The sequence below is a fragment of the Thermobia domestica genome, chromosome 12, assembly GCF_964235325.1.
Source record: "Thermobia domestica chromosome 12, izTheDome1.hap1.1, whole genome shotgun sequence".
NCBI lineage: Eukaryota > Metazoa > Arthropoda > Insecta > Zygentoma > Lepismatidae > Thermobia > Thermobia domestica.
In genome coordinates, this window is record NC_137465.1 from 3,041,782 (window position 1) to 3,069,392 (window position 27,611).

Here is a 27,611-nt window from a genome sequence, read left to right on the forward strand (position 1 = left end):
AAAAACGTTAGGTAGACTGATTTTGTCAATGCACTTTTTGTGTGGTGGATAGCTGAATTAAGCGAATTTTTAAAAAAAGAAACTATATACGCTGATTTCAGGTTAAAAGAATTGTAAAGTGGAATTCTGTTGGAAGAGTACTGCTTGATTATCAGGTACACTCAAATTGATGTGTGCCTTTCGGTCTCTCTTGTCTTTATTGATTGATAACTATAGGGGACTGAACAAATTTCTCAAATGGCAGTCTTAAAACCAAATTGGCCAAAGCGACAGATTCTTTTTTGGGAGGAGTGTTATTATAGTAATATAAGAATTGTATTATTTGTTTTTGAAGCTCTGTGCAACATCCGTGTATTTAGCGGTAGAATCGCACAAACAGCTTCTTTTAAGCTTTCTTCCAAGAAACTTCTGATACTTCATTTTTTTATGTATCATCGTGCTGCAATTGGAAAGAGCGACTAAGGTTATCACTTCGACAGTGAAGCTTACAGGCTATTTGGTTTTATCCGATCCGATCAAGAGCAGAAATATGATTTGTTGTATACTTATATAGCTGATTTTCGTTTGTAAGCAGGATATGATTGTTAAATACTTGATATTCGAAATTGAAAATGTTTGTGTTGAATATCTCATGTCTTTTCCACTAGTATTCTTGTGAAAAAATGAGTTCTATAGCAATGTGATTAAAATACAAAAATGAAGGGAATTGCTTTGTCCATGTAACCTGAAAACTCAACGGCAAAATTATTCCTGTGTGATACAACAATTTGATGGAAAAAAAAAAAAGTTTATAATACTTTAGTTCAGAAAACATTTTCATATTTCTAAAAGTGCATCTAGAAATTCAAAGTATGTTACCTTATTGTGTGAGCAAAACTGGTAAAAAAATTGAGAAGTTGTAGTTTGCAGTGTTTGTTACAACGAACGAATCTAGTCCATATATTGTAAAATTTTGTATATGGCAAATACATATGTATATGAATATGTAATAAAATTTTATATATTTATCTTCAAATTTGTGTATTTTTTTTGTACTCATTAATACTTCTTAACCTTACTAACTACAAATATATATATATATATATATATATATATATATATATATATATATATATATATATATATATATAATATACGTAACAGTTAGAAAGTTTGTTGCTCGAAGGTCAAAGGCTATTTTGATGAAACTGTGTGGCAACACTGCAGACATGTAGCTGTATCGTGTGACGTAGTGGCTTTCACGAGGCAAGTGGAGGTGTTCTGATAATCAGTCGTAAACATATCTCGACAGCTGCAAGTGGGGTCCAAATTGGAAATGCGTGCAGTGATTTTTTTTTTGGGGGGGGTCGAAAAGACATTTGTTGGCAGTTGCATGAAGTGTATGGTGAAAATATAATGTCGCGGTCAAGCTATCGCGAGGTAATGCGATATGTTGGAGAACGGACGTACAGATATTGACCATGCTGAGCGCGAGGGAAGACTTATCACCATCCTTATAGCCCAGATCTTTCACCGCGTGACTTCCATGTGGTTGGTCCCATGAAAGACGAACTTTCAAAGGGATGATACAACTCGGATGACGAGGTGAAAGCTACGGCTCAAGAATGGTTATCGGGCATTGGACGGGATTTCTTTGCAGGAGGCATAGAAAAACTTGTACCACGCCTCGACAAGTGCTTAAATAACGGAGGTAATTACGTTGAAAAGTAGACTGTGAATGGAACTTTACGATACAAATAATTATTGTAAAATTTCTATCCTGTTTTATTTTGTTAAACAGTGCAACAAACTTTTTGACTGAACTTCGTATATAATTATAAATAAAGGATTGTGAAATTGCTCTTCCGACAAATACGTAGAGGATTTATCCATTATATCATTGAATGTAAAGCCAGAAAGGAAATTGGCACTGGTTGTATCGTGCGAAAATAATTCAGACCTACTTCTCGTGCTGAGAGAACTTAAATGTTGAGGGTATATGAAGTAGAGGAAGGTAGTGTGTAACTCCTTCGTGGCTAACGTGTGTGCTTTGCCCCGCATTTCATCTCTGGTGTGGGGTGGTCCAACAGTAGTTCGTATTCCACTTGAAGCAGATTTCATTTCAATCTCAGTTTATCATTAGTGGAGGAGTTTAATACACTTTATGAGACGAGCCTTCTCTACACTACGCCCGCTGTCGCTTGAATGTGTGACACAAGGCTTGATTCCATTGTCTAGTTTTCGGCATCTGCTGCTTCGTTTGGATAGGCTGCCCTACTGTCAATTAGCGGCGGGTCTAAAAAGTTTACTCTGGCATTAATACGTAAGAAGTTCTAATACAATACTTTAGCTCTAGATAAAGATTTCAATGGCCAAAGAAGCTCCCGCTTATTTTCCAATTGTGGGTAAGAATAAAGGAGTGTTTTTTTTTTTTTTTTTTTTTTTTGACAAAACTACGTGAAGTACATAAAAATATTCTAACGTCGTAGACCGTTGTTAGTAGCGCTCTTCCGTGGCTAAAAACTTTTGCTTTCTTTTCTGTATTTCATGGGTACCAATTTTTTTGAATAACATCTAGTAGAGGTTCCCAACCGATGAGTCGTGATATTTGAGAATTTCAAAATTATGAGATATTTAAAAATTAGTTAAAATCGATTTTGAGATAGAGTATATCAATCAACTCGACTAGAGGAGATGCGCCATTATTATTTAACTTTGTGCTGGAATACGCCATAAGGAAAATCAAAGATAGCAACCAGGGCCTAGAGTTGAACGGTATTCACCAGGTGATGGCATATGCTGATGATATAAATTTAATAGGGGATGATAGGAGAACAGTAGAAATAAATGCCGAGATCTTATTAAACGCTTGCAGGGACATGGGTTTAGAAGTAAATGCAGAGAAAACTAAATACATGGAAGTGCGTCGGGACCGTAATACGGCAAATTGTGGGGGCGTTAAAATATTAAATAATACTTTTGATAAAGTGGATACTTTCAAATATTTAGGATCAATATTAACAGATGAAAATCATATTCACGAAGAAATTAAATGTCGACTAAAAGCAGGGAATTCGTGTTACTATTCGGTTCAAAATCTCTTGTTGTCGCGAATTCTGTCGAAAAATTTGAAGCTTAAAATATATAAAACGATAATCATGCCTGTTGTTCTGTATGGTTGCGAAACATGGTCACTTACTCTGAGGGAAGAACATAGACTGAAAGTATTTGAGAACAGGATCCTGAGAAGAATTTTCGGACCCAAGAGGAACGAGAATGGGGAATGGCGGAAACTTCATAACGAGGAACTACATAGTTTATACGGTTTACCCAACATTGTTAGGGTCGTCAAGTCTAGGAGGCTTAGGTGGGCAGGTCATGTAGCTAGAATGGAAGAAAGTAGAAACGCTTTCAAAGCCTTGACTGGAAGACCCATAGGAAAACGACCATTAGGAAGACCTAGGCGCAGATGGGAGGATAATATTAAGATGGATCTCGCAGAGATAGGAATACAAAGTAGAAACTGGATGCAATTAGCTAAGGATAGAAGTCAGTGGAGAGCTTTTGTGAACGCGGCACTGAACCTGCGGGTTCCATAGGCCATAGAGTTAGTTAGTTAGTTAGTTAGTTAGTATATCAATCAACCATTTCAGCGGTAGCAGCATTGCTCTGTACTACAAAGAGTACTCAGTACCACTTTATAGAAACTCCTTACATCATAGTGACTTATATTATTATGAATACAAGTGAGTTTCTTTTCACAATGTGAAATACGGGACACTTCCAAATTACGTAAATTCAATATTTAAGCTTGAAGTAGTATGTCTAAAACTGCTGCAAGAACCTGTTCGCTGGACGCTGAATATATTTCAAAGAACCATTATTCGCTATCGCTTACTGTATTAAAACCAGAAGTGCTATAATGATTGCGAGGAGTCGTGAAGCTTGACCTATATCAATTTAATCGCTCAATAGAAAGCGAGGGTGGGTCCTGGTCGTCAACTTCAATGAAATTTTCAGTGTCCTCTCTCGCGCTATACAGAGAATATCTCCCGATGGCACTGGACTGCCACTAAGTTTCGTTTTTATTATTATTATTGTTTAATTCGAATAATTGTTAGCATTCGTGTTATAGTACTTTAAGTGGTTTTTTGACGCTCGTTCGCCCATATCTTCTAAGAAGATTGGCAACATTGTTGTGCACTTGGAGGGCAGCGAATCTTGCAAAAAAGTTTTCCGATGGATCAGACGTGAGGCAAAGCAGTTCTATAGTAAAAAAAAAAAAAAAAAATAAAAAATAAAATAAAACTTACTTTGAAATTGTCCTTTAGCAATAACTCAGAAGTGATAGGGTAATTAATTTCATCATCTTCAGCAATTAATTATACAGGACCCGGCCGGAAAGCCTTACTGTTTTCAAATTGAAATTGTGACCAGTCTGATTATTTCACATAAGATCTTTTATTTCCAAATTAAACCATAACTCGAGTGTTTGCTTACAACAATTAAAAATAATAAGTACTGAAGCTTTCCTGATGTCGTGATGAATAGAATTCTTTCACAAAAGTCCTGATCAATTTCAATGCAGGAACTGCATCTAAACAAGCTAGTTCATACGTAGAATGCTCTTCTCATCACATCGTCAATTCCATAATTGCATTTACTACATTTTGGTTGTCGTTCAGAGCTTTAATAGTCTTCGCGCGACTAACGTTTTCTTGTGCCATCACCATCTACATCCTTTTCTTCAACACCAGTCTCGTCGATCTCTTCCTCTTTTGATTCAGTTTGGATTGGTGCTTTCACTGAAAGAGGAAGTTCAGGGGCTTGAATTTTTCTACTGTTGCCACCTAGGCCTGCTGATTGAGATATCCATAGTGTCTCAGCAACATTAGAAAAAAAAAAAAAAAAAAAAAAAAAGCCTGGGTTTAGTTCGTGAACGCATTCATTCACCACGCCAAGATCCAAACATTATAGTTTTACTATCAGTCAAAGAAAACTCCACAGTGATCCATCCTACTCAAGTTTACAAAAAGATTACATAATTACTTACTGACTCAGCCTACAGAACTCGGACAAAAGATCCCACACCGGCCATAGAACGAACCACCACCATCCTTCTGAAGAAATCGGGAGAAGCATAAAAACGGCTTTTGTCCAATGGAAGCCAACCTTCACGTCTACATGATCTACCAAATATACATAAACCTAGTATCTCACTGGGACCTATAGTCAGTCACATAGGAAGTCTTACCTACCGTTTAGCTAAAGATTTAACGTCCCTCCTACAGCCATCAGTTGGACAGTGCGAACACCATGTGAAAAACTCCACTGAATTTATAGCAGTTCTGAAGAAAACGTATCTGCAGATGACATTCTTGTCAGCTTTGACGTGGTATCTCTCTTCAGGAAAGTACCGTTTCGGGACATATTGCGACTTCTAGAGAAGCACTTTCCTTCAGACATTGTTGTTTCGTCATAAGCTAACCTCCATTTATTTTTGCTACGAGGGACAATATTATGAACAAACCGATGGAGTTGCCATGGGATCGCCTTTTACGCCAGTTGTGGCCAATGTGTTTATGGAGGATTTTGAACTCCAAATACTACAGTCACAACCGCTGAAGTCAACCATTTCTACAGATACCTTGACGACACCTTCGCCGTATGGCCCATGGACAACAGTCTCTAGAAGCCTTTCTTGATTTCCTCAACAGCCGCCATCCTAACATCAATTTCATTATGGATATAGAAAACAGCAGCTTACCATTTTTGGACATTCTCATAAGAAAAACTGATGGCAGCCCTGCACACAGCGTATATAGGAAACCCACACATACGGACCTCTACCTTAACAACAATAGCTTCCACACAAGTCTCAATGCACAACAATAATGGACACATTATTATGTAGAGCCTTTGCCGTATCAGATGATGAAATCAAACGGGCCGAACTCCAGCATCTGAAGACCATCTTTTAACAAAATGACTACAGCGACACGGACATAAGGAGCCTAAAACGGACCGCCATGAAGCCATCCAATTGGAGAGAGAGAGAAAAAAGAACCAAGAAAAGGAACTGCCTATCTTCCATGCATGGACCAAATTTCAGGAAAACTCAGCAGAATCCTACGACAATGCGGGAAACTATCCATAAACCTAGGGCTTTGCTAAACTCAGTGCTTTGCTACATGGAGTGAATGATTTAAGAATTACGACACCAGGAGTGCCGTATTCCATATGAATGTGGGAAAGCGATTGGACAGACTGGACAGGACATACGATCGAAATTCGACGAAAAGAACGTTCCGTTTACATCAAACGACTGCAAGCAGAAATATCAGGATTGGCAGAGTATAGCATAACTGAGGGACGCAACATCTCTCTCTCTGAAACAATTTTGATAGACTGCTGGAAAAGAAAAGTGAAGGAAACAATAGCAGTAGTAGAAAATAACAATACTAGAAAAAGGCAGCAATCTCAATAGGGAAACAACGATCTCCAACTTAGCCAAACATGGCTTTCCTTCATTGGAAGAAAACCTAGACAAAACAACCACTTCTGTTTTGGGTCTCTCATACTTTAACCTAAAGACGAGAACAATATTGTCGGTTTCTGAAATGTTGGATGGCGTGGAATTCACTTGGCTGATTCCTGAGAACAATTATATTCAATTAAAAGTTTTGTAGGCTTCAGCTAGGTGAAAACCCGAATAATCCCTAAAGATACTGCATACGAAACGTTGGAAATCGGTATTTTCACCTGTCTGATAGCCCGAAAAAACTTATTTGAAGCACGTTGCCAGGAAACCTTATACTCTTTCTGCAACAATTAATTACGAAAAACATTACGCCCATCTTTTTAAAAATTATATTTTTTCAGATGTTTTCCCCATGTCTAACAAGTAAACCTTACGTTTGGGTGAATCGAGTTGCTGACTGAGACACATATGAGAAAGTAGTACTAAATGTGATCAGTATTTCAGTGAAGTTGTAGGTGCGAAGCTCCAGGGGTTTAGGAGATACAGCTACCAGAACATCAAATGGAAGTACAGAATAGTCTTCATACAGTTGGAGGTAAAAGCCCTGTAAGACCTCTTGTAACGACAAAAGGTGAATAACAAATATATGGGTACATATTAGGACTAGGGGGAAGTCATATAGTAAGGGTGTACCTGACGGCGGCCATTTTAAAATCCGCCATTTTGAATTAAGGTTGAGTTTTTAAAATAGGAATAGGGTCATGTGATACATGATTTAAGGCGCAAATTTAATCAGAAGAACAATGGTGACGTTAGTTTTGATTTACACGCTATTGGTAAAAAGTTACAGGGAAATTAAATATTGTTGCAGCATATATATTAGTCCTTTACCCCACCTTGTAAATTTTGTGTTAATGATGATAATTAAATAAAAAGCAGGTGGATAAATATTAGGTCTATGGTAAGAGTTGCCTTGATGGCGGCCATGTTCAAATCCGCTATTTTGAATCAGACAAAAGTTTTAAACAAAACGCATAAGAGTGACACCTTATTAATAGCAAATATTACCATAAATCCAACGGTATAACCATTTTTGCTTTATCATTAATCAGCACAAAATTAAATGGGAATAGAGTAATGCAATAGATGACTTCGGGCTAGAAGTTAATCAGAAATACAATGGTGGCGTTACAATGTTAGTTGCTTGATGCTGTACTTGCACGCCATTTCGTTGTTTTTGTATCCTGTTCGCATCTATTTCTCGCTGCAACAATATTTAATTTCCCTGTAACTTTTTACCAATTGCGTGTAAATCAAAATTAAAGTCACCATTGTTCTTCTGATTAGATTTGCGCCTTAAATCATGTATCACATGACTCTATTCCTATTTTAAAAACTCAACCTTAATTCAAAATGGCGGATTTCAAGATGGCCGCCGTCAGGTATACCCTTACTATATGACTTCCCCCTAGTCCTAATATGTACCCATATATTTGTTATTCACCTTTTGTCGTTACAAGAGGTCTTACAGAGCTTTTACCTCCAACTGTGTGAAGACTATTCTGTACTTCCATTTGATGTTCTGGTAGCTGTATCTCCTAAACCCCTGGAGCTTCGCACCTACAACTTCACTGAAATACTGATCACATTTAGTACTACTTTCTCATATGTGTCTCTGTCAGCAACTCAATTCACCCAAACGTAAGGTTTGCTTGTAAGTGTCATATTCATGAGTGACCTAACTGAAAGCTTTGCTTTTCATGTCAATTCTGCGCAGTTGTTTTGGTCAGCAGAACATCAAGTATTCATCGTGGAGAATATATATATAAAGTTAGTGAAGGTTATTGAAGTATATTTCGCCGGTAATTTAATATTACTCGGAATCACAATGTTCCAAGCCGCAACACAATACTGTTGTGCGTTACGAACTTTTGAGAAACAGCTTGAGCCGTGAAGAGAACTACAGGAAAACAGTGCACTAGAAATACTGAAAAATGTAATCTTCGAACAGTAACTAACTGTTGTAAGAAAAACGCTTTTGGAGTCATAGTTCAATTGGTAAATAAAAGATAGGTGAAATAATCAGTCTAGTCACAATTTCAATTTGAAAACAGTCACTTTTCTGCTGGACTCTATGTAAGGCAGGAAATGCAACTCCAACTTACCAGTAACCTAATGTAGTAATCTGTTTTCTAAATCAGTACACAATTATTTTAATCAGCTTGTAACCCAAGTTTATACTTAAATAAAAACTTCACACAATTCTCTAGGCTAGAGCGAACGGGTAAGTGCAAGTGAACCAAGGTCAAAGAAATGATGTGCTTAAGGGACTGAAGAAACTGAAACCTACAGAAATGTTCCCTACAAGCTTCCACAGCATGAAAAGAAACCAGGCACCTCTCAGACCAAAGGCGGGTACTTGACCTCTGGTTTCCTTGGACATTCATTAAAGGAATAGTTCTCACTGAACCCACGTTTGCCATTAGTACGCTTCTTAACTAACGTTCGTTACATAGCTAAATATTCATGCGCAAAAATAAAACTTACAGAAGGAAGCAGTACAATATCCCATATAGCATACAGGAAAACAAAAAGCTTGGTCAAACATATGATTCCTTAATTTTTTTGTTGGATGAGCACAAGATACAAAAAAAAAAAAAAAAAAAAAAAGTATTACTACCTGACCATAAAAAGCCAGGTCTTTGTAAATGAAACTAATTTTGAACCTTCTATTGTATTTCAAATTTCACGTGTAGCTAGACTATCTTGGGTATAAATTTTAGCAAAAGATTAGTAAATCTTTTATAAATAAAAGTTTAAGGTATGTTAGACGTTGGGAGTAACATCGCTAATCGCAACGGATCCACTTCCATGCCATAAACATTTAATTACGTGCCACTACAACAAGATATGACACAAGAATTCTCTTACTTGACACGAAACTATACATTCATGCTAAGTCCCTCGAAGATTCATACCAGCTTACAAAGAATGCTCCACACACTCCTCGACGTCAATCGCTATTATTCTGATGTCGGAGCAGCGACACAAGGAGGAAAAGCCAAGGAACGGGACGAGACCCAAATATTGGCAGTGTAGAAGTAATCATAAATCCATAAGCGGTATGTCGCTAAAAAATCATCATTGTTCGTGATCTGCTCATTCTCTGGCTTACTAACTAGTGAGAGTAGAATCAGCTACGGTCAAAGAACAGTGAGATGCACATCGAAATTCAACTAGTGATGCTGTAATTTGTAAACGTACTCTTATTCACTGCGTAGTATTTAATGCACTGTTAACTACTGTTTCGTTATTTCCTGACACCTTCCTCAACACATCTGTGCAACCCACCTCACAACTTGGAACTTTATCTTACACTGTTTCGTGTGCACATTTTAAGAAGTGAGGTGACATGCCCAGATCTGCTGACGAAGGTGACATGGACTATCGAAAGCGTCCAGTTAAGAATACCTTACTCGTTAAATATTAGACGCAGTACACAGAGTACGTTTGAAATTCATCTTGAACATATCTACGGGTTTTTAATATTTATTATCAGGCAGCCTTAAGCTAAGTCCCCTATACACTTTCTTTGTTATAAGTTGATATAAATATTAGACACTGTTAAATAATCATCCATTCATGTTTTATTTATTTATTTCTGTTGTATGTAATAAAAACCTTGGAATAAGTTGATTGAGAAGCACCGGTATTATTCATCATTCATTCATAACACTAAATAATTGTGGTAATAATAAGACTGTTCCTTAATTATTACTAATTTTTTTATTGTCATATTTGCGTTTACGGGCTAGTCAGAACAAACTATTTATTTTTATGGAAGATTATGGTCATGAGATGCTGATGCTGATTGAAGTTACATGAGATGCTTATTACCATGAGTTTTTCGCTAGATATTTTATCAGATACGTTTGAAACAGTTTTCATATCCTTAAATATCAATAAAGAGAGATTTTCATTGTCTTACGCATCAACAATTTCAATCCAATAGAAAGATTTCTTAAGCTCTCAAGGAAACAAGAGCATTATTTCATCATTCTTTTTTAACGAAAGTTTATTCAGGATCTTGTTCTTCCTCGTCCTTGAGTGATCACAACTAAATGCAATAGGCTCCATTGGGAAGTCTGAAAGGAACTATACGCAATGTTTAATGAAAACGAACGTGACATTGACATCAAAATCGAATATTTTTACGTAGTTTATATTGGAAAGTTGTTGTGTGTTCAAACCTACAACATGGGGCGAATTTTAGCCTTTTATTCTTGATGGATGACAACCGTAAACGATAGGCTTACATCCCAAAGTTGGAAGGTGTGTGGTCAATCGTCTTCTTCTACGCTCTGACGACAAGCTAGTCTCGAGAGCTTCAGAAGTGTCAGAGTGGATCTTGATACGCCTTTCTAACTTATAAATGAATAATATTTTTTAAAAAAGAAGTACCATAGAAATATGGGCAAAGGAATCACTGTTTGGCATACTCTGTAATACCACAAGGTTAATAGTGTTACCACCCAACATATTATTTCAAATGGGATTACGTCAGATTGTTATATGTTCAAATTGAAGCAATATACTAGGAACACAATTTTTACTGCAATAAATATACTGTTAGTAATGCATAACTACCGTCTTGAAATAAAAACGATACTCTAAAAATTTCACAGCGTTTTTATTTGATCAAGGTCTTCTCTAAATTGAATTTTATTGAACCCCCCATCAGTGATGATTTCCGGGAGTGGCTCACAGGAAAAATTTCCTTACGGCATTTCTTCGATCTGCCTCAACCTGGGTTTCCCCCTCCCCCGAAGGAAATGGAAATCATCACTACATTGCATAACGCGGTTCTGAACAACACAGGTTTTTATTATTACACATTAACGAATTGGCAATATGTTAGGAAATTTAAATTCTCCCAAAATAAATTATTATCCTAAATTTTTGTGATGAATAAATTAATCTTAAATCAATCATAAATGAACTCGAAGAAAGCTGTTTTGCATGGCATGGAACCAATTAACTACATTATGCAAGGTATTCCTATATTATATTCGAAGATGGAAACAATAGTCTATTGATATGGACAATTTCTTCTGAAAATAATGAATCTATTTACGTTTTACTCAAAAGTTGATCTTGAAAGGTAAGCTGTGTATCAGACACTAAAAATTCGCTTAGTAGATGGACAGATATAACTCTTAGGAAAGAACCATACAAGGTAGACGAAAGCATTTTTTTTTTAATAGATATCATAAGTGACAAGTAGACATACACAGCATCCTAATACAAGATTGTGTGAAAAAATTAGGTAGCACTATGAATTTCCTTGTGCTACCTAATTGTGGAAAACGAATTATCCAAGATACTCGTACTGGAAAGACATTTATCCAGCAATGGATCGACAATTGTTGATCATGGTATGTATGCGTTTCAAATACAAATAACCCTCACCACTACACTCATGTAATTCCAGTTCTCATTCTTAATATCAGCATTTGAAATTAAGAAATAAACGCTTATTCTGAGAGAGCATAAGCTGGAAGAATTTCAAACAACGAAAACAGTTAAACTAAAATTTACTGTTCCTGGGTATAACTGGGTAAAATTTACTGTTATATCTGGGTGTAACAAACGGTTCTACGAACTCAAAATATTTTAACAATCGGCTGAATAGCACCACTACTGGGTCTAAATCAAATGTACTAGGAAGAAAATAATTGGTTAACCGTTTTATAAGTAAAGATTATTCATTATTATTATTATAAGTAAACGAAATTTGTGGATTCCTACATCATTATGGTGCCCGAAAGAAATATATATTTTAAAATCATTTTCCCAACTCTGATGATAGCCACTTTTGTTTGATAACACGTGCTGATTCTTGTGTTTGTAGGGGGTTTGCGCTAATGATACTACTCAAGACTTGGTGAACTGTAGGTTGATAAAAACAAAAACATTTAATTCAGGAAAGAACAGTCTATCTTATGTCCAGCACACATTTGTATGCAAAATAATTCAAATCCACCTAAACAGTTGACTTCAAAATTGACAAATTTGCAATGTTTGAAGACATTATCACCTCAAGAAGAAATGTATTCTTAGGTTTAATTGCTTAGGTGTGTGTAGCTACCTAAATGTACTATATGAAAAAGAAAACAATAAACACTAAGTGTTATTTTCTTTACAAGTTACAATGTTTCAAAAATGGAAAATTAAAAAAAATGAACATCCTGTATCTTTGTTGGGACAAAGTTTAAAAAATCTGAAATTTTGAGATAAATCAATTATCTCAATGTATTATACTGCTATGCAAATATCATGTTTGAAATTTAAGTAAAGGTCAAGTTACAGGACTTAAAAACTCACAGAAAAATGTACCGTTTGCTGAAGATGGCAAGATGGAAAAGCAAGTGCCAGAGTTGGACTGGATCCATAATTTAATTATTGAGTGTTGTTGAAAATATGCGCAAAAATTAATTTTCAGATACACAGCTTAGCTATTTTTCGACGTAGTCACCATGAACCTCCAGGCATTTCTGGTAGGTGGCGCAAGCTTCCATTTACCCTCTTGTAAAAAAAAATCTGTCGATTGTGTGCAGCCAGTTTAGAACTGTTATCTTGATCACTCCACTGTCGTTGAAACGCTTCGATGCAAGCCAATTTTTCAAATCAAGAAAAAGAAAGAAATCGCTGGGGAAAGATTGGTGCTAAAAGGAGGGCGACTGAATAGTTTTCAATCGAAATCTTTGAATTGTCTCAACAGTACAAGCAGCTGTGTGTGGACGAAAGTTATCATGGATCAGAATGATTCCAGAGCGTAACATTTCTCTCCGTCGATTTTAGATAGCACGTCGCCGATTATAAAGTGTTCGGCATTACGTATCTCTGTAATTGTTCGTCCTGCTTCCAAGAATTTCGTAAGAATCACATCTTTTTGACCCAAAGCACGGTTGTCATGATTTTGTGAACTAATGGTGTTTAAATTTCTTCGCTTTAGGACAACCAAAGTGCCGCCACCGCATTGAATGCTACTTCGACTTCCCAGTATGATATCCAGGTTTCATTTCCCATCACTATGTAAGAAAAAAGGTAATCCCCATCTTCTGCCCAGCGGGCCAAAAAACCACGTGCAACTGTCATTCTTTGCTCTTCGTGAGTGTCTTGCCAGATTTTTGGCACCCATCTCAAACACAGTTTGTAATAACCCAGCTTTCAGTTATTGTGAACCGGCAATTGAATTGTACTTTCTTGTTAACACGTTTTACCAGATCCTCTGTCTGTGTCTTCTGCTATACTCATTGTCATGAACATTCGAACGCCCTTCTCGAAACTCCCTGCACTATTGCCTACCCTTCCCTTCACTCATTATTATCAACCCGTAAATGGCATACAATTGCCGATGGATGTCAGCTACGTTGTGTTCTTTGGCGTTCAGAAATTTATGAGACATCTATCTCACTTCACATTTGGCAGAATTTTGTTTTGCAACAGCCATTTCGCCTTACTGCTACTCTTCCGTTCGCAACTCCACTCGGACGGTTCTATCTCAGTTGCAAGTACAGAATACTAGGGCATGATCAACTTCATCGGTGTTGCCAACCTCGCGTAAAATTTATAGTCCTCTCTAATATGAGTCTCCTAAGTACGTTTATGTCTAATTCTTATGAGACCAATGTGAATATAATAATGTCTTGTTTATTTCTAAACGCCTACTAAGGGTGCTACACAAGTTTTAGCAGTATAACTGATTTCTTTAATATATGAACAGTGGTTCAGTCTGTAGGATCTCCAAATGTTAGTAGTCGTCATGTCATATATTGGCTAGATCGATCTACAAAGATTCAACTTTCGAAAATAACATCAAACTCATAACAAAAGTCTTAAACTCGATAACAATTTTCCTAACATGTATAGAATTTATGACATTTGTCCAGATAGATAACTACATTTGCCCAAGTTTTTGCGGTTATTATTAGCATGTAATACTGATGTATTAATTTGGAAAACCATTCAACACCACAACAGTACACTCCTTGACAGATTTGCCAACTGTGTGACAATTACTGGCAAAAAGATTTTTAATTGTTTTGTGCCTGTGTCAGAGAGAAACCGTAAGTGCTTCATTACTTCACAAAGTACAGAATGTGAAATTCATTCCACTATAAATATAAAAGCTGTACAGATTACAATTCACAGAAGAGTTTTATCGCATGTGTATATGGTGGGTGGTAGAAATGAATGACATTAGTGACGTGTACATAAAGATATGCGTAACATTTTGTCACCCCGCAGAATTACCTTTACGCAAAATGAGAAAAACAAGACTTGTGTGCCAATGAATCACGTTCTAAGGGAACTAAGTGTCTTAAAACAAGGGTTTGAAAAAACCCGTTTTTTAAAAAAGCCCAACCCACCTGGACCCATATGGGTTTTTTCGGGTTTGTTTTTTTCGAAATATTTCAATGTCTGGGGTAAAAGTGTTAAAATGTGATTTATATTTCAAGATTATCATTATCACAACTTGCAACAATTTTCTATTCACTGCTGTTTTGAAAAAATGGCCGCCATTTTGAAATTTTACGTTGGATCGCCGCCAAAATATATACAGCTAATTTAGAGTATCTCGTGTATAAAACTCTGAAAATGTCAATTTCAATTTAAAAGACCAAAAATTGCGCTTTGTAGATACCCGCTATTTTGAAAAAAAAAAAAAAAAAAAAAAAAAGACCGTCATTTCGAAATTTTACGTTGGTATGCCGCCAAAATCTGTACAGGAAATTTAGTGTCTCGTGCTTGTACTCTGAAAATTTAAACTTAAAAGACTGAAACTAGTACCCTGTAGTATGTGTGATACAGGCAGATGAACGAATACATGTAGATCGAATCATCTCTGTAGTATCAGTGACGTTCGCCAAATATGAACACAAAATATATCAATTTAAAACAAATATATAACTCATGTTTTATAAAATAAATGTTTTAAAATGTATTAAATGAAATTAGATATTTTCCAGTGTAAAATAAATAGTTCTATTGTTGAAGTTCACTTCCGATACTTTGTGCGTTCAATTACGGGAATTTCCCGAGCACTTGTTGCAAGACAGTTCTTTCCAGAAAATTAATTTAAAGCAACAAAACGTCTTAAATGAAATTAAATATTTTCCAGCGTAAAATAAATAATTTTATGGTTGAAGGTTTCAGTTCCGATGCTTTGAGTTCAATTGCGGAAATCCGACACTTCTTTCTGGATTTTTTTTTTTTTTAATGTAAACTTTACTGCACATCGAAACTTCCACTAGTACGAAAGTTTGAATTCAGCACTTGAAATAATAAGCGTTACGTGGTTTTCGGAACTTTGAGCATTAAGCTTCTTAAATTTGACAATTTTTACGCTGTTGATTTTACAGAATGCTTATTTGAAGAGTAGCAACAAATAACTGGACTAAACTACTGTTGTTGGAAAACCAAATTTTACTGAAGAATACTTGTGTCACCATCAAAGGTAATAAAAAATAATACTAATAGTTTTACTAATGCACTACATATTTACTGGTAGTACCGGCACACATGGCCTTAAACTCATCAAACGTATGAGGGATAACTTCCCTCGGCGTCGCCGATTCCGCAAGCACACTATTCACGGAAAGTATTTTCTAAAATATAAAACTGCATATTTTATTTGAAATAGGCTCTAAGCATTATCCATACAAGCTGGGTTTTTTTTTTTTACACATATCCATTCAGTGCATTCAGAACTTTGTAAAGGTCTTATGCTGAATGTTGTTGTATACCTTAACGTGAAAGGATCTAATTCGCCCAAGGAAAGTCCAAAATCTCATAAAAATAACTTTCAATGTGATCACCTTAGTTGCACCAATAAAATAGTAACAAAAAGCTCAACAATCCAGGTGTTTTTTTTTTTTTTCAGGTGGGTCCAACCCGAAAAAAAACCGGTGGGTTTTTTCGGGCTGGACCCTCTTGAGAAAACCCTGCTTAAAACTTGCAACAGCTACTGGCAGGACACACAACATCTCTGAAATTAAGCTAAGAAATAGCCAACTTTTTTCTTAATGAACTGTTCCAAGTGTGACAAATCATACAGAATAATTTTGTTTGAAAGAAAAAGCATCAATTGTATCTTTCATACAATTTGTGGTTTAAGATAGAGACTAAATAGGGCTGAGTTGTTTTGCAATAGAACTTCTTTAATTCGAACCTAAAGGGACCTTGGGCAATTTTCTGACTGTCTAAAATTGCAAAGTATTCACGTTTATTTAACATTTACATTATGTCACCTACTTCATGTAACACAAATACGTTTAAATGTAGTATGACATATTAGTTGATATATTTTATAATGTTAGATACATTTTTCTTGTGTGCGTGAGAGAGAGAGAGACTTATAACGTCCTGTAGCTTGACTTGGATAAATCTCAAACATATTTGCTCGGTAGTATAAATCACAATTCGTCGATCCAATGCCAAAACCGCGAATGTGCAAATTTTGCTTTTTTTTTTTTTTAAACCTAAGTGCACTTTCATGTTACTTACAGCACTCAGATCCCAATACCAAAATCCCATTTATGAAATATATTAGAAGTTCTCGTCAATTCCTAAAACATGTACCTAAGTCTATATACTGATTTTTCGGGGTAAGTTGAATATTAAAATGCTTATAATTCAAAGTTAAATTTAGCACATTCGCGGTTGTAGGTCTTTGTGAACATTTCAGGTTTTTAACCGTTATTCCAACAAAGAGACAGTGTGTCCATTTTTTTTTTTTTTTTAATTTTCCGTTTTTGAAACATTGTAACTTGTAAAGGAAGCAACTATCTATTTGTTTTTTCATGTAGTTCAATTAGGTTACTACATACACTCAACAATTAAGCCTGCGAGACATTTCTTGGGATTTGTCAATGTCGTTGTCTACTGTTTAGGTGGATTTGAACTATTTTGCATACAAATATGTACTGGAGATAAGATAGGCTGTTCTTTCCTGAATTGAATGTTTTTCTTTCATTAACCACCAGCTTCACAAGGTCTGAATAATGTGAGTTAACGCAAACCCCTACAAACGCAAGAATCAGCCTGTTATCAAGTTACATATAATCTCAACACCGACAACGTTTGGCAGGTTATTTTTGACACCAAGTTAAGACGAAAGATATAGACCAACCTCGGTGCACAAATGCTTCCTTTTGGAGTTACAGGCTGCTGAAAACATGAACTTTAAAGGTTCATAGCTCCAGAACTATGGGTCTCAGAATCCTCCGGTACTTCCGCAACAATTTTTGTAGAGGAAGTTTGGCTACGGGCATATAATTTGAAGTACTCACCAACTACCTCTATAAAAATTGTTGCGTGAGTACCGCAGAATTCTGAAACATGTACTTTTGGATAGCGTACATACTAGTTCCTAAGTGAAGTCTTGACCCGACTATGGTAAGTCGCATAGTTTTGGAGCTATGGACCTTTAAAGTTCATTTTTTCATGTTTTTCGCAGCCTATAACTCCGAAAGGAAGCATTTGTGCATCCAGGTTGCTTTATACTTTTTGTCTTAATTGGTGTCAGGAATCACCTCCCAAACGTTGGTATTGTTTTGAAACACTCTATAGGTTCTCTCTTATAACAAGAGGAAGAGTAATTGCATATGGGAAGCTGGAATGCCGAAAAAGCAAGTTACTCGAGCCATGAGCCTGGCTGGATATTAAAACAGGACGATATTGCATTGAACGATTCGAAGCAGAAGGGAACAGGGATTACAAACTAAAGCGGAACTGGGTAGACCGCAAGTGACAACGAAAGACGAAAATGTTTTGATTATTGAAGCTAACGCAAGAAACTCGTTAGCTGCTACAACCAACCTGAAAACAATTTTAGGTCTGGAATGCAGTGCAGACACATGCAACACATGATTTGTTCTTTGCAGGTTAAACTAACAGATACACATGTACACGCTCGCTTCGAGTTCGCAAGGACGCACACCAACAAGCCACAAGAATTTTGGAACCGTGTAATCGGGAGTAATGAGAAAGTGTTTAGTTTACACGAAAGAGGAAGCCAGTTAAAACGTTCTACGATATGTTGTTTTACGGAGAGAGACACTAAAAATTGGAAAAAAAATCGCAAAATATCATATCTCTACGACTTACGGTACCCGAGATATGACTCGTATCTCCCAAAATCGGAACTTTTTTGGCCAGTATCTCGGGAACGGTAAGAGTGATGTGAAAAATTCCAAACTTTCTCAGATAGTTTTTGATGCTCTATCATGAAGGGCTCAAAATTGAATCAATCGCAAATATCAGCGACACAGAGAATTCAGTAACGAACTTTTTAACTTCGCTGACAATCATTTGACTATAAAATGGACAAGCAATCCTCATTGGCTCACTTCTTCCAGATTGACCCAGTTATGTATCGAGGCACTAGACATTTTGCAGATTTTTTACCATTATCAATAATAATAATAATAATCCTTATGTTAGAGAATGATTGTTTTGCAACACAGTCTTTCTATTCTCATTTGCAAGATATAAACCAAGACACTCGGGCCGTTCTTCTTCAGAAGATGAAAACTGACGCGGTTGTCAGTTTTTCTTGTTAGTGTGAAATAGTTTTCCAAAGACAAACGAATTTTAAAAAATGAAGCTTTTATAAAACTAGTAGAAAATAAAATATCCAACGTTTAAATAAAATTTATCAGTCTGCTCAGGGATACGGTATGAAAATAGAGTTCAAAACAATTAGATCTTTCTAAATTATTTTCATTGATCATTTCTAAATGAAGCAAGAAATTGACACGAAAATATAATTTATTTCGTTAACTAAGAAGTAATTGACATGCGTCTTCTAAACTCTTTACATACTCGTAATGAGTCTTGCACTGAATACACGATCTTGAAAAACAGCGAGTCAAGTTGTTTGGATTTAACTAATTTCGTGCTGCTTGTGAAAACGGCGTTTCAAAATGTTATTTAAGCGAGCCTAACAATTTTTGTCCTTTGTTGGAAAGTATGGCTTCGAAGCGACACAAATTCCATTCTGATACAAGCTAGATTGAAAAAGGTACCATTATTATTTTATTCAGTGTTAGAGCGCTCACTTCTCGTGCGAGGGGTCCCTGGTTCGATTCACGTCCACACAAGTTCGTGGTGGATAACACTGTGTTAGTGGATTTTCTCGAGGTTCTCCTGCTTCCTCCCACATTCTCATTCCATCTATTACTACTTAGTAATTCACTTTTACTGACCATAGTTTCCTTTACCGTAAAGAGCAGAATCGTAGGATGTAAAATTAGAAATTTAATATTATTCGAGAAAATAGTGAAATTAATGTTTTGTATTAACACTGACATCGATAATCGCGTTTAGTAGTCTGGCTTGTTTTCAAAAACGAAATTTAATTTTACGTCCCACGATTAGGGCGGCTAGGCTAAAGGAGACAGTGATAATGAAAAATGAATGAAATTGTGGAATTAAGAGTGGGAGGAAACGGAAGAATCCAGGCAAAACCTACGCACACGATGTTTGTCCACCACAAAGCTCACTTTGCGTGAGATGGGATCGAACCAAGGACTCCATGCAACAGAGGTGAATGTTCTACCTCTGAGCTACTGCGGGCTGCCTAGCTTGTTTTCAGTTTGGTGTCGAATCGAATCGAATTACATGAGACGTAGACGGGTGTGCTAACCATATATCTGTGAGAGAGCTGTTTCAAGTGTTTCTAAATTAGATCTAAATTCAAATCGTTCTTAGTAAAGCAGAAGTGCTACCATATTGAAATTGGAAGACATGATCTTTGGTCTGCTTGGCCTGAAACCATACAATTTCTGTTGAGTTACTACTGTAATATATTCTTTTAATGCAAAAGTCGGAAACACTTCCGCAAAGTTCATTTTGTCAACTACATCTGATCCCTATGTTGCAACACCTCACACAAATCAGGTTATGTTTCATTTTCTTTAATCACCATTACATGCGCTCACGTCAATCGAGCTGTTTATAAAATGTGTCGTGTTCGTTTGCATGAGTGAATAAGGTCAGACGACACTGTTAGGGGGACAAGGCACTTAAGAGTGGAAATAATGACGAACCTTGAAGATTCTGATGCCTCGTAGCTAGCTCTCAAAAGTAAGTTTGCCTAAAGGAAATTATCTTGGAAACAGCCAATTACATGATAGAAGAAGTGTGTAAAGTTTGTTTCAATGCATATACTGGAACAAACAAGACCAGATCAATATAGCACAGGGTGTCTACTAACATTCCAAAATGAAACTTCGAGACTTTTTTTTTTTTTTTTTTTTTTTTTTTACCAAACGATAAAATTTCGTAACATTCTCAAGAGCGAATTTTCATGCACGCATGCTTTGCTTGCGATTTGGTAGCGTCTAAAGCCGACTATAAACATTTTTGGTGGTGAATTTTGATATTTCATACAACAAAATTTCCCAGTCTGTACTTATATTTGTACAAATAAATAAAATCGTGATTTCGTGACCGATCGACATCCTGTTATACGAGCTGATTATAAAATGTGTTGTATTCGTAATTCTTCAAAATATTCGCTGCCGATGTAATATACGAATTAGACAAATGTCAAACTAGTATCCATCACTTACTTTCTATTACTTTTGTTATAATCTGTTCTGTATATAATTGTTATATACAGAGTGCTGTTCGCTGTATATCCGACAGACATCCCACAATTGTATGAAATGGACGCGAACCAGGTGATGATTTATATGGACAAGGCTTCGAGTGATACCGCCAGAATAATACTACGTTTTTATCAGGACATGACAAAGGAATTAGGAATTCGTGTTATTCCGTTTGAAGACATTCCTGTGAAAAGCCCAGATGCCAGTCCAATGGATTTTTGCGTATTTGGACTGCTGAAACATTGCCGCCCATGCATCCTCCTTGGTCTATGGAAACTTGCAGGGAGGAGTGGAACCGGAGCCTATCCTGCACTGAAGCTTGTTGCAATGGAAACTGCTATGCCGTGTGATAGCCCACAAACTAGGGGTCAAACACAACATGATCGGTGATGGTGGCGCGGTATCTCCTAAGGTGAGTCCCGTCAAATATGGTCGGACATAAAGCGAACAACTTTCTGTAGTAATGAGTTAACTATTAACTTCTTTGGTACGGTACCACTGGGTATTTTTTAAACTAAAATGAAACTATTTAAGTAGGTACAAAACATTCGTAGTAAACGTATGAAATCTCGCATGTCAAAAGAACTGGTAGGATCAAGTGAAATAATAACACAAATATTAAACTCAACTTCCTGAGCTCTGAAAGAGTTTAGCCCACGACGTTGGTGAGTACAACAGAAGCTCCATCCTGGTTTTCTTGATCGAAGTCTACTGCTTCTTAATTCAAGTGATTCTTTAATTGCCTCACGATATCGAGTATCAAAGGTGCTATTTAAATATATGGGAGCATCTAACTATTAATTATGACTAAATGTTTTTATTGTCTGGAAGGTGAAGAACACTTTCTCCAACGATGATGCATTCTACATCTGAATGGAACACAATATTTGTCCACGAACTATGTAATACAAACATACCCATATTAAAAGTTAATCAAAGAACAAGAGGAATATGTGAACTGTATATAGAACAAAATGAAATACATTTAATTATATCTGTACATTTTTATTTTAAGGCGTACATTTCCCTTGTGAAAACCTAGTCCCTCATCATTTTCTCCTTTTGCCTTGCGAGCTTCTTCTTCGAGACCTTCTTCTTAACAGGCTCCTCCTCGGAAGCCTTCGCCACCACTTCCTCTTTCTCAGTCAAAATCACTTCAATGTGACACGGGCTGCTCATGTACGCTGCAAAAATCAAAACAATTCTAATTAAATTAGGATTAAATGTTATCACTTTGGCCATATTTCTATGAAAAAGATACGAATGGATGGAAATCTAAATTTAAAATATCAGGCTGTCTTAAAAAGACTTGAGCCTTTGGAGGTCAATATTAAGATTTTTTTTTTTTTTTTTTTGCTAATAACAATATTAATTTAACAAGAGAGACACTGACCAAAGCTTAAAACCCACTTTATTTTAAATTATAATTTGTAACTGTTTCGGATAGCTAGCATATCCTTATTCAGACACTATCGAAAATAAATGCTTAGTCTTACTAACAATATTAAACCACATATGCTCCATTTTATTGGATAACCTGTCATTTTTCAGCAACACTATAATCCTTTCCTTCGCTATAGAACTTTGTGGCTTCTGGTTAAAGAAAAAGTTTTGACATTCTCTTGAAATTGACCTACCACCATTCTGAGAGTACTGCAGAGATTGAAACAATCAGTCTGACGGTACCAAGTCCGGGTTATACGGTGGATGCATGAGAACCTCCAAGCCAAGATTCTTTACATGTTTGGCGGCTTGTTCAAGGTTTATGAGGTTTGGCATTGTCAATGTGGTGTACGACACCGTTTTCGTTGACCAATTCCGGACATTTCTTTTGAATTGCTAGATGTATTCGTGTTGATTGTGGACAGTACAATTTATCGTTCTGTCCGGGAGCAGCGGCTCGTCATGCACGATTTCTTTTCAATTCCATATCAAACGCATAACATAACATTCTTGGGTGTCGGTATAGGGCAGTGTTGGGAAGTAACGTAACGCAAGTAACGCGTTACTTGTAACGCGTTACTTGTAACGCGTTACTTTTTAAGTAACGTTTCCTAGTAACGCGTTACATTTTTCCCAAAGTAACTGTAACGGTAACGCGTTACAAATTTTTAAGTAACGTACCTAGTTTGCGTTACTTTTTTCGCGTTACATTTCGGATGAGTAACTATAATATATGTATATTATTTTTCGGAAACAAATGTTTCTTTCCTGTAAGTGAATTTCTCAGAATGAAACAATCGAGCATGAACTACGTATGTCAGTGACCGACAGTCACAGACACACAGAGAAACAGATAAGTTCGTAGTGCCACTTGATGTTTTTTGAAGATGAGGACAGCCTTAGGAAAATCACGTGTACTGATTGCAAGCACCTGGAAGATTTTGTCGTAGATTTTGACAGCTCCAAATCAATACATTCAGTGAGTGACTAGGAGTGAAATGATACCGGTAGTCTATTTTACTTTGATTGGTGTTGTTTTTATAAAGATGGAGAACGAAAATATTTTACCGTTCGAACATTTGAAAGAACACTTTTTTCTTAAGAGCTGAGGATGATGGTGGACAGAATTTAAAAGTAAAGTGTCTGAAGTGTCCCGGCAGAAAATATTTATCAACAACTAGGGTGCCATAATTAACGATTTACAATAAGGGGTTAATATGAATAAACTGTGTTCTGATGAGCAGGTCTACTTTATTACTAGAAAATAGTTTGCTGATGGTATATAATATTGGAGTTCTTTCAGATCAGTTTGCTTACCCTACAGTCCAGTTGATTATAGAGTAGTGTAATGTTTCTCTATATTCTTTATTTTTAATTTTACATAACAACATTGTTATTATTATATAATTAGTTTAGTAGAAATATTAATAAGCAACTATTTTTTCTAACGCATAGGGATAAGCACAAGTCAAGCTAAAACTCGACTCGACTCGAATTCAACTCGAGTTTCGAGTCAAATCAAGGGTAATATCCTCAAGTCGAGTTCCGAGCCGATTCAGTTTTTCGCGTCGAGTTTCGAGTCCAGTTGAGTTTGATAAATGGCTCGTTCGTTTTAAGTCGTCTTGAAATCGTGTCCTGATTACATTGGAAAACGAAAGCCATGAGAAATGTAAGCTAAACAGTAATATGGAATACTTCTAGTGTTGCTCACGAGACGGGACACTGCTCGCATCTCGTCTCGTCTCGATAGCGAGACCACAAGAGATTTTTTATAACAAGCGCAGCTCGGCTCGGCTCAACTGAGAAAATGGCTTGAGCCGGCTCACTTGGGGTGAACCATCGGCTCGAGCTGGCTTGGTAGGGATGATCCATTTTCTCGGTTCGGCTCAACTGAGCCGAAGGCTGTAGCCGAGTCGGTTGGGTGAGCTGTTGGCTCGGCTCACTTCTCGGTTCGGGTCGATAGTGAATGAGCTGTGAGCCGAGCTGCTCGAGTCCTTGACAATTCTAAACCGGGGCCTAGCAGTTTTGAAGATACTTGGGCAGTGACCTATAACTTTTAACATTGTTTGGCTCGAGCCCGAATACTCAACCTAGACCCTCAAACCAAATTCAGAAGTTCGTGAACAATGTCCTTGACTCCTAGACTTTACGACTACCGAGGATGGCAATCAACTAGTTTTTTAGTATTCAAATACAAACCGCCTATCTTTCATTTTTATATACAGTGTTGTTATAATTAATAATGATAATAATAATATAAGTTGTAGTAGTAGTAGTGTCATTGATAATAATTATACTGTCTATGTACTATACTTGAAGAATGTACTCGAAACTACACACCGGATTTGGCTCGAGTCGACTCGAAACTCGACCCCAATTCGAGTTGAGTTGGAGGAAATTTTCCAAGTCGAGTTCTCGGGTCGAGCTCAGATATGTCTGTTTCTAGTCGAATCGAGTGTCAAAGAAAATTCGCTCGAACTCACTCGTGTCTATCCCTACGAGTAACGCAGAATGGCATTTTATCAATGTTACTTACATTATATGAAAATGTTCATATATCAAGTAAAAATTTGTCCGTGCGTTTACATAAAGCGATTCATAACGTGCAATAATAATAATAATAATAATAATAATAATAATAATAATAATAATAATAATAATAATAATAATAATAATAATAATAATAGTAGTAGTAGTAGTAGTAGTAGTAGTAGTAGTAGTAGTAGTAGTAGTAGCGGTAGTAATATTAGTACGCGAAATTGAAGTCATAATTTTTTTTTTCACATTTTTAAAGTTTCGGACCTAAAAGTAACGCGGTAGTAACGCGTTACTTTCGAAGTAAAGTAACAGTTACTTTTTGGGGGCAAGTAACGCGTTACATTTTAAGAGAAAGTAAAGTAACTTGTAACGCGTTACATTTTTACAAGTAACTTACCCAACACTGGTATAGGGTTTGCCAGGTTGTGGAATTGCTTATCGTTTCGACCACAATCTTTTACGTACATTGTTGTTGCACGTTATTCATTTTTCATCACTTGTGATTAGCCGCTTTAGAAATGCCGCGAATCTCTCACGTTTCAATTGAGTCGATCAAGTAAATGTTTTTGAGTCAGAATAGCCAGCTTTCTCCAAATTGTTTAGCTCTGTGTGGCGATGGATGTTTAGGTCATTGGCAATGTCATGATGGCCTACATGCCGATCTTGTTCCACTTTTGCCAGATCATCATCTACTTTTGCTTTGCTTGGACATCTAAAGTCTCAGAAGCAACACAACTGAATCATCTTTCGGCTGTTCCTTTTGATTACTATGTCTGATTATAAAAATGACACTTCTTTGTACATCTACTAGCTTCAACTGTCAGCTATCAAATGATGTTAGCAACCTAACCCGTTGTAACTTGGGACACTAACACCCTCTCGTGTACAAAAGGCTCAATACTTTTAAGACTACCTGATGTTTTCACATTTCATCGAATGAGGAAACGTTATGAATATACATTCGTTATGCCGTAAGAAAACTACGGGATTTTCTGTGATTCCTGGAATTGATCTGAAGGTGGTAATTGATTACATGATCTGACTCAATATAGTTTCCGATTCATACCAATTGTATACATTCGCACAACAATCTATAGACACGTTACTCGTAGACTGAAGGTCGTCGGTCAATACGAGGAGTAGGGTTTTGTGTGGATTACAGTGACTGCAATGTGAGGAAAACTTCAGTAACTCTCCAATTTACTGACTTCCAGTTCACTGCACACTGAGGCTTAGAAAAGTATGGCACTCGCCTGAGTCACTGGCTGAATGGTCCATCGGTGGTGTTCGATGGAAGACAGGGGATTCTCAACAGAACCCCTGTGGGGTGCAGAATACCTAAATAGAAGAACCGACTGCCAGTGCAATTACAGCCACCATGACACTCAGGAACACAACAATCGACTGTTGAGGAGGCATTCTACGTTCACGCGATCGGTGGTATTCATTTTTTTTTAATGTACCACGATTATGCACCGAGGCTACGGTAGATGATAATGGCGAATTACGAAACAGAGGAAACAAGAACCCCGAGAAAACTTACACTCATGCTATTTGCCCACCACAAAGTTCTTGATTGGGGCTGGGTTCCAACCACAGACCCTACATGCCACATGTGAGCAATGTACCACTGCGCTCTCTCGAATCAAGCATTTTTTTTTTTTTTTTTTGTCTCGGACAGAGTGACAGACGTGCAGATGAGGAAAATATAGTATATGTTCGCTGTTGCCACACAAGGATTCTGGTATGGCGAGCAATACCTTTCATATCCCGTTCACCTTTGTCATTTATTCAGGAAAGTCTGCCGTACATTTATAACATCGTTAATTCCATCTTCTGACTTTACCCGGACACTTTGCACGACCCCTATCTTCCACTAATCACACGAATCCCTACAATGCCTGGGCGCTCTCTTTAATCTACACATTTTGGAACCTAGTAAGTCTCTGAACGTGCCCCATTGAACATGTGTGGAAAGTGGAAAAGCACCTAACTAGCAGCCGGACTCCAGCTACTTCAAGAGCTGCAGCAATGGGAATACTATGCCCCAGACATCCAGCATCTGTAGATTGACTCCCTGGCCAAAACGATATTTATCTGGCCGCTTGGGATGGTTTACACGTATCAAAGTGAATACAGTATATTCTTAAGCATTCTGTATAACATGTTGAAAGGAGGCCATATTGAGACCATTACTACCTCTTGTGTACTGAGTCAAACCTCCGAATTCCTTAGGTTGTTTTACAATGCGGGACACACATAAGAAACTGAAATTTTGTACCATGCAAGTATCAGAGGGACATTGTTGCCCAGCCAACAACGTTGTGTTCTTTAAAATGGCACTACGCCAAGTTATTAGATATTTTAAATTTGCATGTTAAACGAGAACTTACAACGTTACATTTATTATTCAGTGTTGTAAACTACGGACGCTACAGTATCACAAAGATTCAAAGTTCGGTGGATTCCACAGCAGTAATATTGCAAATGAG

The 27,611-nt window shown here is 36.8% G+C and overlaps 1 protein-coding gene across 2 annotated transcripts in view; it reads right to left on the minus strand.

Moving 5' to 3' along the window:
- Positions 1-22,122: 22,122 nt before the first annotated feature.
- The window catches only part of RpL17 (ribosomal protein L17), a 38,318-nt gene continuing 32,829 nt past the window's right edge, over positions 22,123-27,611 (minus strand). For both annotated transcript variants that reach the window (XM_081733392.1, XM_081733393.1), the window contains exon 5: positions 22,123-22,322. In XM_081733392.1, coding sequence (XP_081589518.1) covers positions 22,177-22,322 — 146 coding nt within the window. In that variant the 3' untranslated portion in view covers positions 22,123-22,176. The remainder of the gene's footprint in view (positions 22,323-27,611) is intronic.